The following is a 15,091-nucleotide window of genomic DNA, read 5'->3' as shown; positions in this document are numbered from 1 at the left end:
AAGAGGAATGACTGCTAATGGGTATGAAGTCTTTTGGGGTGATGAAAACGTCCTGGAATTAGATGGTGGTGATGGTTGTACAACCATGTGAATATACTGAAAACCAGTGAATTGTATACTTTAAAACCGTGAATTTTATAATATGTGAATATCTCAAGTTTTTTAAAAAGCTATTCAGAAACTTCTCTAGTTAGTGCAGAAACAGGATTAGAATTTGGGCTCGAGATTTCTATTCAGTTGCATTTCTCACTACACCTCATTAATTCTCCAAGACACGTATTACAAGAAGAGACTAAGAGTGGCAAACTATACATAAGAAAAAAAATATTTGGTGTACCTGGCTGGATTTACTTTATTTATTTATTTATTTGTGTTGTACTTACATTTAAAAATAATGCTCTTGTAACTTTTCTTCCAAGGTTACAATTTAGTACATTAAACGCAGGCAAATTTCAGTTCAAATCCTTGCCTCATCATTAACTAGATGTATGATTTTAGTCAAGATTTTTTTTTGAAACTCTTGTAAGCCTTTCTTAGATGAAATAGAGACAGTACCAATACAAAATAGAGATACTACCTCATAAAGTGGTTGTAAAGATTAAATGAAATGAAGCATAGAACATCTAACATTGCTAGCACTCAATAATAATGATAGTAATCATACAATAACAACAAAGTATTATTTACAGCTAATTCTTTCTCAAAGTTCTCCTCTTCCTTGGTTCGTATACTGCTACACTATCTTGTCACTAACTGCTTCTTCATGCTTCACTGCTCTTTCTTTTAGAGAAATTACTCCCAGAAGATGCTTCCAAGATTCATCTCCATCCTCAATCATTTACTTTTCTTACATTTGATAATCTATTTATTATTTCTTGTATATCCTATGACCTCAAATTGTATTCAAAACCCAAATCATGTTTCTATTCCTCCTTCCAAGTAAATTTCATCCATCAATATCAACACCAACTACAACTGCTGAGGCGGCCCAGAAAATACTCCTTTCACTAAGGTGTAGAGAAATACATCAGTGAGGAGAGCACCTGCATCCTCAAAAAGCTCTGTGGTTGCTCTCCATTGTTGGCCAGGTATGACCATGGGAGATATGTTCGTTGAGATGGGCTCCCTGATTTCAGTGGAGATGACAGGATCCTGGAATAGAAGGGTCGGATGGAAGCACTTAACCATCAAAGACAAGGTGGGTGCATTTACCATAAAATGCAACAGGACAAATCAGTAATCAGAAAGTTTTACCGCACAAAGATTTTGGCTGTGGTTAATTGATCATGGTTATGCTTAGGAAGGAAATACATAGACAACCTACTGAAATACTGTTTAATCAATATAATATAAAAAAACTCCAGGTCTGGTAACCAAATACTTGATTTTAGTCACCATAATAGAGAGTCATGACCTCTTGCCTAGTTTCCAGACCTAAGCTGGAAAGTTCACAGACCCAGACTCTTTTTTTTTTTAAACAAGGTTGTCATTATTTTTTTACTTTTATCTTTACTTTTGCTGAGGAAGATTCACCCTGACCTAACATCTATCACCAATCTTCCTCCCTCTCTTTTGTATGTGAGCCACCGTCACAGCATGGCCACTGACAGACAAATGGTATAAGCCCATGCCTGGGAACTGACCTTGGGCTGCTGAAGCAGAGTGTGCCAAATTTAACCACTAGGCCACCAGAGCTGGCCCCCAAAGACTCATGCTGAATGGGATGCCAGGCTCACTTTTGGATGGTTCCTGCTGCACTGCCGAAAGTCTATACTGTAAATCTTCCTCCAAGCCTTCCTCAAAGGGGCTAGTGGCCATTTACTAGAGTAACTGTGCACTGGGGAAAGGGAAATATCCAGACTTTTCAAGGATTTCTAGTTATTGCCTTTTGTATTAGTTTTCTATTGCTATAGAACAAATTGCCCCAAACTTAGTGGCCTAAACAAAACTCACTATTTAGCTCACAGTTTTGTAGGTCAAAAGTCCAAGCATGATGTTACTAGGTCCTGTCAGGGTCCATAAGACTGAACTCCAGGTGTCAGCTGGGCTGCTTTCCTATCTGGAGCTTGGGTTCCACAACCAAGCTCACTTGGTTGTAGCAGAATTCACTTCTTTGCAGCTGTAGCACTGAGGTCCTCGTTTTCTTGCTGGCTGTCACCTGGGATCTGCTTTTAGCTTCTAGAGAGTACCTTTACTCCTCTTCATCTTCATAGTCAGCAAGAGAGAAGACACTCTCATGTCAAAGCCCTCTCGTGCTTTGAATCTCTCTCCTTAGGAATAACTCAGTCCCTTTTAAGGGTTCACCGTGAGTAGGTCAGGTTCACATGGGATAATCTCTCTTTCTTAAAGTGAACTGATTCGGGACCTTAATTACATCCACAAAAACCCTTCACAGCAGCACCTAGGTTAGTGTTTGATTGAATAATTGAGAGAAGGTATGTGTACATCATGGGGAGGGGATCTTGGAGGCCACCTTAGAATTATGCCTACCATATTCTGAACTGATGCAAATTTCTGGAGACTCCAAATGCCATTTGGTCCAGCAGTCAAATGGAAATTTATAGTGTTCAGGTGATAGATGGAATATTAGACCAGTTTTAACTCACAGTGGACCCGGTTGTTCTGTAGACTCATACTATGATTACTTCCCTAGTTCTAGAATGCATAATTGGAATAGAAACGCCAGGTCACTGGTAGAATCTCCATATTAATTCTGAGCTGGGGTAAGGGCCATTATGGTAGGAAGAGCTGATGGAAGTTCCTGGCACTTATCTGTATCAAGATACTACCCCAGAAGCAAAAACATATCCCTAGGGGAACTTCAGAGGTTAGTACCACCATCAGAGACTTGAAAGATACAGGGATGATATCTATCACATCCCCATTTATCTGTTTAGTCTGTGCAGAAGTTGGATGGATCCTGAAGAATGTGGATTATTATAAAATTAGTAAGATGGCAGCTTTGATGGCAGCTGCTATTCTAGATGTGGCATCATCACTAGAGCAAATCAACACAGCCTCTAGCACCTGGTATGTAGCTATGCACCTAACAATGCAGCTACTCACCTGGTAGCAAAGACCAGCAATGAGCCGCAGATATCGAACCATTCCCCACTGGCACAGCTCAGCCACCTAGAGTCAGGTTGAGTGCACTGGATACTTTCTATCATGCACAGGGCAGAGATGTGTCCTTTCCAGAATGAAACCATTCTTGATATGGATGTGCCCTCCTTGCTCATAATGCTTGTGTTAGCACTGCTATCAACTGGAATGCCTTACAGACTTCAGTGTTATTTGAAATACAAAGTTTATAAGAATGTTGACCCATTGTAGATGATTCAGGATAGTTAATCTTGTTATATTACATGCAATTTTGGTACTGCTTTTATCTGGAATTCCTTTTTTTAAACTGAGGTATAACTGACATAACATTATATTAGTTTCAGGTGTATAACAAAATGATTCAATATTTGTATATAAGGCAAAATGACCACCACAATAATTCCAGTTAACATCCATCACCATACACAGTTACAAATATTCTTTTTCTTATGATGAGAACTTTCAAGATCCTGGAATTCTTATTACCTGAAATTGTTACACCTCTAATATTGAAGTCTGAAATCTCCACATGCGAATAAAACATCCTATTCTTCCACTTTTCTCTCTAATCCCAACTCATTTCTTATTCTCTTACAACTCCAGCCTCAGTAAACTATTTGTTATCCTCCTCACACCCCAAATAATGTCATGTACTTTAATGCCACTATGCATTCGGATAGGTTTTTCCCTTGCCCTGGAACGCGACACTCCAACCCCCCCCCCCCACCACCGCTATGCCCAAACACGCTCCTCCGAGAGCATATGGCAAATGCCCACGCATTTTCTAAGACCTAATTTAAACCTTACTTCTTTTAGGGTTTTTTTTCCCCTCAATCCCTCTCTTTTCCTCCAAGTAAAGTCAACGCTTCTTCATGTCGGTTTCCATAGTACTTTGCAAAACTCTAAAATACCATTTATCATATTGTATATAAACTTAAAAAAACAGATAATTGATAAATAAACACATTACATGTACTCTGATATTTTCTATTCTACTATCTATTCTATTCATATTTTAGAAAATGCCTGTGATGACCCCAGGTATTTTAATTTCCTGACCAATTTATTGGGTCACAACCTACAGTTTAAAAGAGTATTAATTTAGATGATAGTCTGCTTTTTTGTGAAGACACCATGCTGAAACTGTTACCCCAGGACTATGGCCATTCCCCAAGTCAGGCTTAGAAAGAAAGAAAAGATAGGAGGGAAGGAAGAGGAAAGAAAAAAGAATAGAGAAAGAAAATGAAGTTGGTTTCACATGATTTGTTTTTAATAGAAATCTCTCACTTTTTTTTAACAAAATGAAGAAAGCAAAATTTATTGTTGATTGTAGATAAATAATTATAATTTTAACTTTCATCAGATGTCTTTCCAAGAAAGCAAGACAGACCAGTTAGTTGCTTTAATTCACTTTCCCTACTTCCCACCTACTCCTAATCCTTCAATAGCTTAAGTAACTGATTCTGTTGTAATGAATTCAAGAGAATCATGATATAGGAAGAAATGCTAAGACAATGGGAATTTTATTTTATTTATTTTTTTAAACTCTTTTTTTTTTTTTTCCTTTTTCTCCCCAAAGCCCCCTGGTACATAGTTGTATATTCTTCGTTGTGGGTCCTTCTAGTTGTGGCATGTGGGATGCTGCCTCAGCATGGTTTGATGAGCAGTGTCATGTCCGCGCCCAGGATTGGAACCAACGAAACACTGGGCCGCCTGCAGCGGAGCGCGCGAACTTAACCACTCAGCCACGGGGCCAGCCCCGACGATGGGAATTTTAAACAATACTACAGACCTATAACCATCTTAATTAATTAAACATATATTTAATCCACATTTTAACACATATATAAGCAAAGAGCAAAACCAGCCACTAAGTCATAGTTTAGCTATTTGAGTACTAGATACATATAATCACTTGTAAGACGAACATTTAGTATTTCAGTGAAAGGTTCTTTTGTTTCACTACACACACACAGTGGTATAACAACATACAATGCCTCAAATTCAATAAGAATAAAGAAAAATAAACATATAGCAAGACTGTATAATAGCAACAGTTCTGAGTAATTATTATCCAATTGGTCTTATGATGCCTGAAAATATTTTACAACCAAGAAATAAATCTGGTTCTATTGCCATAATTTTCCTACTTATAAATAACACCACTGAAACTAACCTTCCTTCCCTTCTTCTTTCCTTCCTTTCTGCCTGCCTACCTGCCTTTCTTCCTTCCTTCCTCCCTCCCTCCCTCCCTTTTCTGTCCGTCCTCGTAAAGAAAGGAAAAGCATGGGCCAGCCCCGTGGCCAAGGGGTTAAGTTCACACGCTCTGCTTTGGCGGCCCAGGGTTTTGCCGGTTCAGATCCTGGGCACAGACATGGCGCTGCTCATCAAGCCAGGCTGAGGCAGCATCCCACATAGCACAACCAGAAGGACCTACAACTAGAATACACAATTATGTACTGGGGGGTTTTGGGGAGAAGAAAAAAAAAGAAAAAAGAGTGGCAACAGATGTTAGCCTAGGTGCTAATCTTTAAAAGGAAAAAAAAGAAAGGAAAAGCACATAACATTGCTGTGAGTTCCTACTACAGTAACTGAAGCCAAAAAATGAGGTCAGAAAGAACTGAAATTATTTAGAAACAAAAGAAAAAGCACTTAGCTATTTAAAACACTCCAACCACTAAAAAGGGCTTGCCTGTTTTAATTGTGAAATATTAACAGTAACAGATATATTCTAAGTTTTTTTTTTATGTAGGCACATAAAAACACTGCTTAAAAGGTAAGTATTTTGAATGGTGAGAGAAAGCAAACTGGTTCAAGAAAAGAGAAAGATAATTGTAACATGAAAAGATTAGTAGTGCCATTGGAAAAGGATAATACTGGTCACCACAAAGAAGGTATCTAACACGACAGCCTTCAGGATTGATACCATTTTAGTGCTAGAAGAGGCCTGGAGGCCTGGGAGACTTTCAGGTAGACGAGTAGCAATGCTAATCAGCAATGCTATCACCAAAAAGGATCTCTCCTTTAAAAAAGTTCCCTCTCCTCCCAGGGTCTTCAAATATTGAAAGATTTTAATCTATAAATCTAAATAAATGCCCATATCTTATTAACCAAAAATATGTAATAAAAAATAAAGAGCAGTAAAGTAACTTACATCAGGTTTTCTGAAATATTGAAAATAGCTTCTGACTCCTCACATGTGGAACCCTAAAGGACTGAGAATCAATTTGCTCATTTTACAACCAAGTACCTGGAGGCCTAGGAAGGTTAAATGGTAAACAACTTCTAAAAAAAAGAATAAGGTTCAAAATCCAAAGTGTAATTGGTACGTTATAGAATTGGTATGAAAAGAAATATCCGCATTTTCGTAGTATTCATTCTATGCTTTGTTTGGGGTATTTAAAGGTACTAGTCAAGACCATAACACACTTAAAAAAATGACCACTTTTAACTGACTATTAAATAGTTTGTGAGATGTAAGTGGGCAGAGGTAGGTTTATATGCTGAACTCATTCTTGTATTATTTATAGTTTTTCATGTGCCCTAGTGTCTGAGGATTGCAGTCTACAAGACAATCTGCCATGGAGAAGGCAGCTAAATAAGGAGAAAAATGATACTGTTTAGGACAAGTGCCAAATTCTATTTCTGTCAATCATGTCTTCATGTTACCCATCACTTCCTGACCTAGGAAAAAGTCAGTCTGGAGACTATCAATTTGTACCTACTCTGTGATGACATCAAGAGACATGCCCTAATGGCCCTGCCAACACACAAAGAGAATGGAAGTCATTAAATCATAGCCCCCCAATTTTTAATCATAAAAAGCTTAAAATTATTTTTGAGAAGTAACCAAGTCTAAGATACTACTTTTTAAATTGAGGGTGGTAACTCAATATGGGGTCATGAAAGCAATTTAGTAGATCATAAATCAGTATTTAACAAATTAAACAGAAATAATTAAATATAGAAAATAGAATATATTACGAGTAGTAAGGATAGGAGTTTCATAAAAAATTATTTAAATATATTGCATATACACACATACAGATGCACATAAACATATATAAAACATGTATCTGTCTATGTGTAATGGGTCATAATTTTTATGTATTTTTTTACTGTAAGTCAAAATATAAAAAGTATGTATCTATTATTAAGATATTTTCCTTGTAAACTAAAAGGTGTTATCTATTCTTTATGATCTAAATTATCCATTTAGAGTTGGGGTCAGAGATCCTTCCAAAACAAATCATAGTAAAAGAAAAATGCTAATAAACTTGACCTTATATATTTTTTCATTTACAGCCTTAGATCATCCCTAACAGCCTTTTCTCAGTCTAAACACTCTTTCCACTGAAATGCCTTCCTCTTTTAGTATCCTCTTCCTCCTTCTGCATGGCTGTCTTCTCCTTCTCTGTCTACACTGCTAGTTCCTCTTTATCCTCCTAACCTCCTAATTGTGGAAATCACCTTTATCCTTGAACATTGCAATTCCTTCTGAACATTTTCCCCATGCTGAAAATCTATCCATCTGCATGGTTCCAAATAATATTTCTATTTTGTCTCTGCCTTCTAGGTGCTTGTAACATAGTGAAAAGGACACACATATATGCCATGCCCTTTCATGGCTCTGTGCTTCTGTATAAACTGTTCCCTTTGCCTAGGAAGAAGTCCAGACATAAACAAAATGAGGAGGAGGACATAAAGTCAAGACATTTGCTTCCTTTTTATTTTTCATTCGAAGGGAGTGACTTGCTAAGCAGACTAAACCAATAAAAAGGGAACTTAAAAATGCATTTACTCAACAATTCTTAGAGGAAATAACTACTGGAGCAAGGTCTTGAGGAGCTTAAATTCAGTCAGTAGTTGTAGAGATTTGCCATAGACTGAAGAGGGATATCTTTTCTACAAAGATTGGAAGAAGATAAGTAAGGGTAAGAATGCCTACAGGTATTTTAGGGGGAGAAGTGGCATAGATCTGCATATTATACACCAACAGGAGTTGAAGGCCTTATTTTTATTTGTAAAGTAGGAGGTATAATGAGCATGATGGGGAAGATGGTGGGGTCAGAGAATTCAAGAGAATAGCATAGGGTTTAGACAAGCACTTTGGAGCATGGAAAGGAGCAATGATTAGGACCCACAGGCAGCTTTGAGGACATAGTTAAGAATGCAAGAATGAATTTATAGTGGTTCAAACTTATTCTGCCATGTAATTTTTTTCCAGGTGTCCTAAGCAGCCTGGGGATAGCCATGAAGAAGGTAAAAGGTTGAACTGGTCCACAGTTGGAGTTTCACCAGGCAGAAGCAATACAAGGTAAAGGGATTAAAAACACAAGGGACAACGTGGTTAAAATGATTAATGGAGAGGGAAGTAGTTTTGGGAGAGACGTGATCAACTGGAACAGAATGAGGGAGTCAAGGAAGTTGAGCTCTGTGAGATGGAAAAACAGATGTTTAAAGGAGCAGGAGAGTAAATATATATAAAAATAAAATTTAAAAGGGTCAGACATAAACAAATAGGTATTGTTTTTTAATATTGTCTTCTCAACTCCAATAGCATCTCGCAGATGCCACACTGGAGACTGTGCTGTAGAGAAACAGATAGGAGTGTTCCATGGAATGGAAAGGAACAAAACTGACATAATTAATAAGCTCCAATTGTGTAATACAACTCTGAGAGAAATGATAAAACCAAGTTTCTGACTCTTTAAAGCTTTGGACTGGGCTACAGTGAAGCTCTATCATGGTACTGCTTCACTTTGAGGTCCCGAAATCCTTTCAACTGCCAGAGAATCTAGGCAATGAAAACATAAGGTTTAAACATCGAGATACCAGATGCAGTCCTGCCTCAGCTAAAGAAAATATCCTTTAAGTGCAGTATAGCAAGGAAAACAAGCCTCAATTTTAAAATGATGATCAGAAGTTTAAACCGTGACATGGTAGGGTTTCTCCTATCTGAGCAGCAGAAATTGTCTTTTGTGTGTTGTACCAAAATCCTACTCACCTGAATAAAATGTGTTGATTTTGGCAAGTTCTTTTTCACAGGTTTGGAAAAATTTTTCTTCAAACTTGGCAAAATATCTCTTTACTGTGTCCTCATCTGTAACTGAAAGCAAAGAAAACAATAAATTTAATGTCCAAAGGCCAATAAGGAAAACTAGAGGAATAAAATTTAAATTACTACTTTCTTAATCTCCAAAATGACAACAATAAAGGTATTTCTCTGAAAAAAGGACCTGTGAACCATATTAAGAAAACATTAATCAAAGGCCTCTTCACAGGAACATAACCATTTTTTAATTGAATGAGACTCTCTAAATCTCTACTATAATAAATTTACAGTGATGGAGAAAAGTGTTCTAAGACTTCAGAAGAGGAAGACAGTACTGTAGACAGAGGTGATCAAATGCAACAGAAAATGAAGACATGTATATGTAATACACTTCTGGAAAAAAATGAGTTGATTGTTCTAACTGTACTGAATTGCTATCTACTCATTTTTACTTTATGTGCATCGGACACAGAGAAAAACATACAGACTGATGATTATAAATTAGATATTCCAAACCTTTAATTGCTGGGTAGGAAGATAAATGAGTTGGGCAAGTGGGTGATTGCGCAAGTGCAGTGATAAATGACAACTGACACCTTCAGGATAAGGAGTGGTAGGGATTCTGGCAAACTGGAAAGCACATGCTCATCTAGTTAGTTGCTGCCATGTGGTAATATGAGGCCCAGGTTGTCAGATCTTACAATTTTTCAGGAGAAGCCATAAATCTAGATATTTTTAAAAAACTATGTTGAAAAGATGTTCAACATCACTAATCATCAGGGAAAAGTAAATCAAAACTACATTAAGATATCACCTTACACCCATTGGAATGGCTATAATTACCTAGACAAAAAATAACAAATGTCAGGGCCAGCCCGGTGGTGCAGCAGTTAAGGTTGCACATTCTGCTTTGGTGGCCCAAGGTTCGCCAGTTCAGATCCCAGGTGCAGAACTATGCACCACTTGTCAAGTCATGCTGTGTCAGGCGTCCCACATATAAAGTAGAGGAAGATAGGCACGGATGTCCCACATATAAAGTAGAGGAAAATGGACACAGATGTTAGCTCGGGACCAGTCTTCCTCAGCAAAAGAGGAGGATTGGCGGCAGATGTTAGCCAGGCCTAATCTTCCTCAAAAAAAAGAAAAGAAGAAGAAGAAGAAGAAGAAAATAACAAATGTTGGAGAGGTTGTAGAGAAAAGGGAACCCTTGTACACTGCCAGTGGGAATGTAAACTGTTTCAACCACTTTGGAAAACAGTATAGAGATTTCTCAGAAAATTAAAAATAGAAATACCATATGACCCAGCTATCCCACTACTGGGTATTTATCCAAAGAACTTGAAACCAGCAATTCAAAGAGACTTATGCACTCCTATGTTCACTGCAGCATTACTCACAAGCCAAAACGCAGGAGCAACCCAAGTGCCCATCAACTGATGAATGGATAAAGAAGATGTGGTGTATATACATACAATGCAATAGTACTCAGCCATAAAAAAAGACAAAATCGTCCCATTTCCAACAACATAGATGGACCTTGAGGGTATTATGTTAAGCAAAATAAGCCAGACAGAGAAAGACAAACACCATATGATTTCACTCATATGTGGAAGATAAACACATGGACAAAAAGAATAGTTTAGTGGTTACTAGACGGAAGGGAGTTGGGAAGTGGGCACAAAGGGTGAAGGGGCACACTTATATGGTGACTGACAATAATGTACAACTGAAATTTCACAATGTTGTAAACTATTATGACCTCAACTTTAAAAGAACCACTATGTGGGCCAATCAATACATGTCTTTGCAGGTTGGATCCACTTTGTGAGTTCTGTCATATAAGCTTATCAATTTACTGAATCCTATAAGTACAGATATATGTAGCTTCAGGAACCCCTAAGCCTAAAAGGGTACATCTCTTGCCCAAGTGAGATATGACTAGACTCCAGATGCCAAACATAATATAGAACTATCCGATTTCTAGATCTCTGAGGCACTCTAAGCTTGAAACGTCTACACAAAGTATAGGGTCTTTTATGTCCCCTATATGCTCTAAATCTTAGTGCAATTCCAGAAACCCTTAAATAATTCACCTGTCCAAGAAAAGTGAAATGATATTTCCCTGAGTAATACGCAATACACACACACACACAAATTCATAGTACCAAAGATATTTTCAAGAAAAACAAAAGCTTAAAATGACGTTCTAAAAAAGCATATCAAATCTATTAATTTAATTTGAATAAAACAAATGTAAAACAAATTAGCACTACACAAATTCTTAACTTTTATTTATACATATCTACTTCCCTATCTCTTATGCTTTAGAACTGAACAGATAATGCAGGATTCTATCGATTTTGCAGTAAAGAAGGGATGGCCATTTTAAGTCCCTGACGTAAGCTCAGCAATTTAGGTACAATATAGGCTATAGCTGCCCAAGGCCACTAAGAATTATTTTTTCAAAGCATAAAGCCCGTCAAAGCTTTTTTTTAAGCTGACCTTGAGTTAAAGATGCCTCATGGTAACAGATGCTGCTCTTATAATAGAATCTAGCTATAGCTGTTTTAAAACAAGAGTAACATATTATTCTACTTAGTTACCTACTTTTCAAATTTTTTATTTTATTCTCCATTGTATTGTTAGGAGAGAAAACCTAAAAGCAAAAAATGAGTTTGTTCATATTTACTTTGTTTATCTATTAACAGACAATTTTCATTAACATAAAGTGATAGAAATAAACAAAGCTGTTCAGCAAAGTGATTTAAACATAGATTCTGTTTTGAAAATAATTTTAACATATATTAGTATTTACATAGAGGTTCCATATTCAGCAATATCAACTATTTAAAATATTACTAAGCACCTAGAAACAAAAAAACTTAAGCCTTTGAGAAACCAAAACATGTGAAATAAATTTTATGTATTAAAGCATGAATATTCTACCCATGAATCAAGCTTGTATGAATTCTTCATTTCCTCAATTTAGAGAATGTTTTATCTAAAAACCAGCAGTCTGTTATCCAGTTTTCTAGTTCACATATAACAGCCACAAATCAGAACAGGGTAGAGTAAGGTTATAGTAACACTAAGTAACAGCAAACAGAGAGAAAAGAGGAAAAAAACTATAGATAAAACTAGCAAGAACAGCTGTGCAAAATAAATGAAGGAAAATGTTCTTGTCATCTCAGATTTCAAAAGACACAGTAATCTACTGTAATGAAAAGTACACTATTGGTAAAGGACTTTTTAAAAAACACGACAAAAAGAACAGAATAGAGAGTCTAGAAATATATCTACATATAGAGATTTAGATTACGATAAAAGGGGCTTCAAATCAGCGAAAAAAGAATGGACTGTATAAGAAATAGGATTGAGTCAATTGGCCATCCATTTAAAAACTCCAAATGGAATTAAAGAAACAGTATTAGAAAATATTAGAAAAAAATTTAAGTAACTCTACCTGGGGAAGGCCTTCCTAAACACAACACAAAACAGAGGTCATAAAAGGAATAACTGACATTCTCACAAAATGAAAAATCCGGGCCTGCCTGGTGGTATAATGGTAAACACGTGTTCTGCTTTTGGGGCCTAGGGATCGCTGGCTTGGATCATGGGCGTGGACCTACACACTGCTCATCAAGCCATGCTGAGGCGACATCCCACATAGAAGAACTAGAAGGACATAGAACTAGGATTTACAACTATGCACTGGGGCTTTGGGGAGAAAGAAAACAGAGGAAGACTGGCAACAGATGTTAGCTCAGGGCCAATCTTCCTAAAAATATATATACGTAAAAATAGTTAAAAAAAGAGAAAATTCTGCATTCTACAAGACACTATAAGCAAAGTTAAAAGACAAGCAACAGACATGAAAAACATATTTGCAACATTTAAAATAAAGGATTCATATGCAAAATACATTTAAAAAAAATTCTTACAAATCAATATTAAAAGGATATTCCACAAGAAAAATGGGCAAATTAGAGCAATTCATAGAACGAACAAATAAAGGGATGTTCAACATCCCAGATATCAGATAAATGCTACTTTAAAATAATGAAATACAATTTTTCAACCATCAGATTAGAAGCAATTATAAAATACTGATATTATTTTGGGAATGGTGAAGGTAAATAAACACTCCCACTTTCCGTGGTGGGAATGTAAATTTTCCTTTTAGGAAGACAGACAGTAGCTATCAAAATTTTCAGTGTGTTCAATCCCACATGAAGGAAATATATTCTAAAGGAATCTCTGCATAAATGGATGTATCTGCAAGGATGTGCATGCACCATTATGTTTAATAATGATAAAGAAAACAAAGTGATGTCCAACAAAAGGGGAATAGTTAAATAAATTATAATAATATCATATAACATTATGCAGCCATTTAAGAAATGATATACATACATCTTGATATCTATGAAAAACCCAGACACACTGCTGAGGAAAATGTTTAAAAAACAGAATATGTACAGCATGATCTCACTTATGAAAAAATATGTGCATAAATTAATATTCATATGTACATTCATAGAAAGAAGATTGGAAGGATGCCTGCCAAATTGTTAATTGGGGTTATCGCCTTTGAGAGAGAAGTAGGTATGAGAGATTCTCACATTTTGCTATCTACATTTATTGTATTGTTCGAATCTATCACAATGAAATGTATTCATGATGGATAAATAAATTACATTGTATAAATAAAGGGTATTATTGACTGGAAGAAAAAAAGAAACATGTCACATCCAAATCTTTAAATTATACACAGTAAAACCTAACCAGCATAGCTATTTGAAAAGAGTATCTGTATCAGAATTTAGAGGTACATGGAATGATTAAGCCTTTCAAATTCAGTTATGAGAAGTCGGTAGAATGCAGATTTACAGAACATCAATTTCTATTATATGATTCTTCCTATAACCTATGTACTGAATAATGTTAGAAATCAGTAACTCTAAATTGGAAAAACAGAGAATTTCCATGTTCAGAAATCAACTAACCCAATTTCCTTGTTTTATAGGTAAGGAAATACTGGTGTAGAGAGCCTACATAACAGTACAGCTTTTTTACCCCTCCAGTAACAATCTAAAGTTTTATAGAGATTCACTGTTTTCTTATTACAAAATAAAGAATATCAAAGTGACTACTATGTGTTACATGGGTGTTATGGACTGAATTGTGCCCCCACCACCAAACTTCTATGTTGAATCCCGAAGCCCCGATGTGGCTGTATTTGGAGATAGGGCTTTGAGTAGGGAGTGAAGGTTAAATGAGGTCGTTAAGGGTGAGGCTTTATTCCAATAGGACTGGTGTCCTTATTAGAAGAGGAAGACTACCTTAATACCTCATGCCTGTCAGAATGGCGGTCAAAGAGACAAGAGATAACAAATGCTGGCGTGGATGTGGAAAAAATGGAACACTTCCACACTGTTGGTGGGAATGTAAATTGGTGCAGCCACTATGGAAAACAGTACAGCGATTACTCAAAATATTAAAACTACAATATGATCCAGCAATTCCACTTCTGGGAATATATCCAAAGAAATGAAAACACTAACTCAAAAAGATGCCTGCACCCCCATGTTCACAGCAGCATTATTTACAATAACCAAGACATGGAAACAACCTAAGTGTCCATCGACAGATGAATGAACACAGAAATTGTAGTATATACACAATGGAATATTATTCAGCCATAAAAAACAAGGAAATCCTACTATTTACGATAGCATGGATGTAAAAAGTGAGGAAATCCTACTATTTACAACAACATGGATGGACCTTGAAGGTATCATGCTAAGTGAAATAAGTCAGAGAGAGAAAGAAAAATACTGTGTGATCTCACTTACACATGGGATCTAAACAACAACAAACAACTCATAGAGAAAGAGACCAAATTTGTAGTTACCAGAGGCAGGGGGTTGGGAG

The 15,091-nt window shown here is 36.4% G+C and overlaps 1 protein-coding gene across 2 annotated transcripts in view; it reads right to left on the bottom strand.

Moving 5' to 3' along the window:
• The window catches only part of XPR1 (xenotropic and polytropic retrovirus receptor 1), a 201,676-nt gene that overhangs the window by 65,918 nt on the left and 120,667 nt on the right, over positions 1-15,091 (bottom strand). For both annotated transcript variants that reach the window (XM_046682621.1, XM_046682622.1), the window contains exon 3: positions 9,110-9,211. In XM_046682621.1, coding sequence (XP_046538577.1) covers positions 9,110-9,211 — 102 coding nt within the window. The remainder of the gene's footprint in view (positions 1-9,109; positions 9,212-15,091) is intronic.

Source organism: Equus quagga, chromosome 13 (genome assembly GCF_021613505.1).
Source record: "Equus quagga isolate Etosha38 chromosome 13, UCLA_HA_Equagga_1.0, whole genome shotgun sequence".
NCBI classification, from domain to species: domain Eukaryota; kingdom Metazoa; phylum Chordata; class Mammalia; order Perissodactyla; family Equidae; genus Equus; species Equus quagga.
This window is presented reverse-complemented; position numbering and strand designations above follow the sequence as displayed.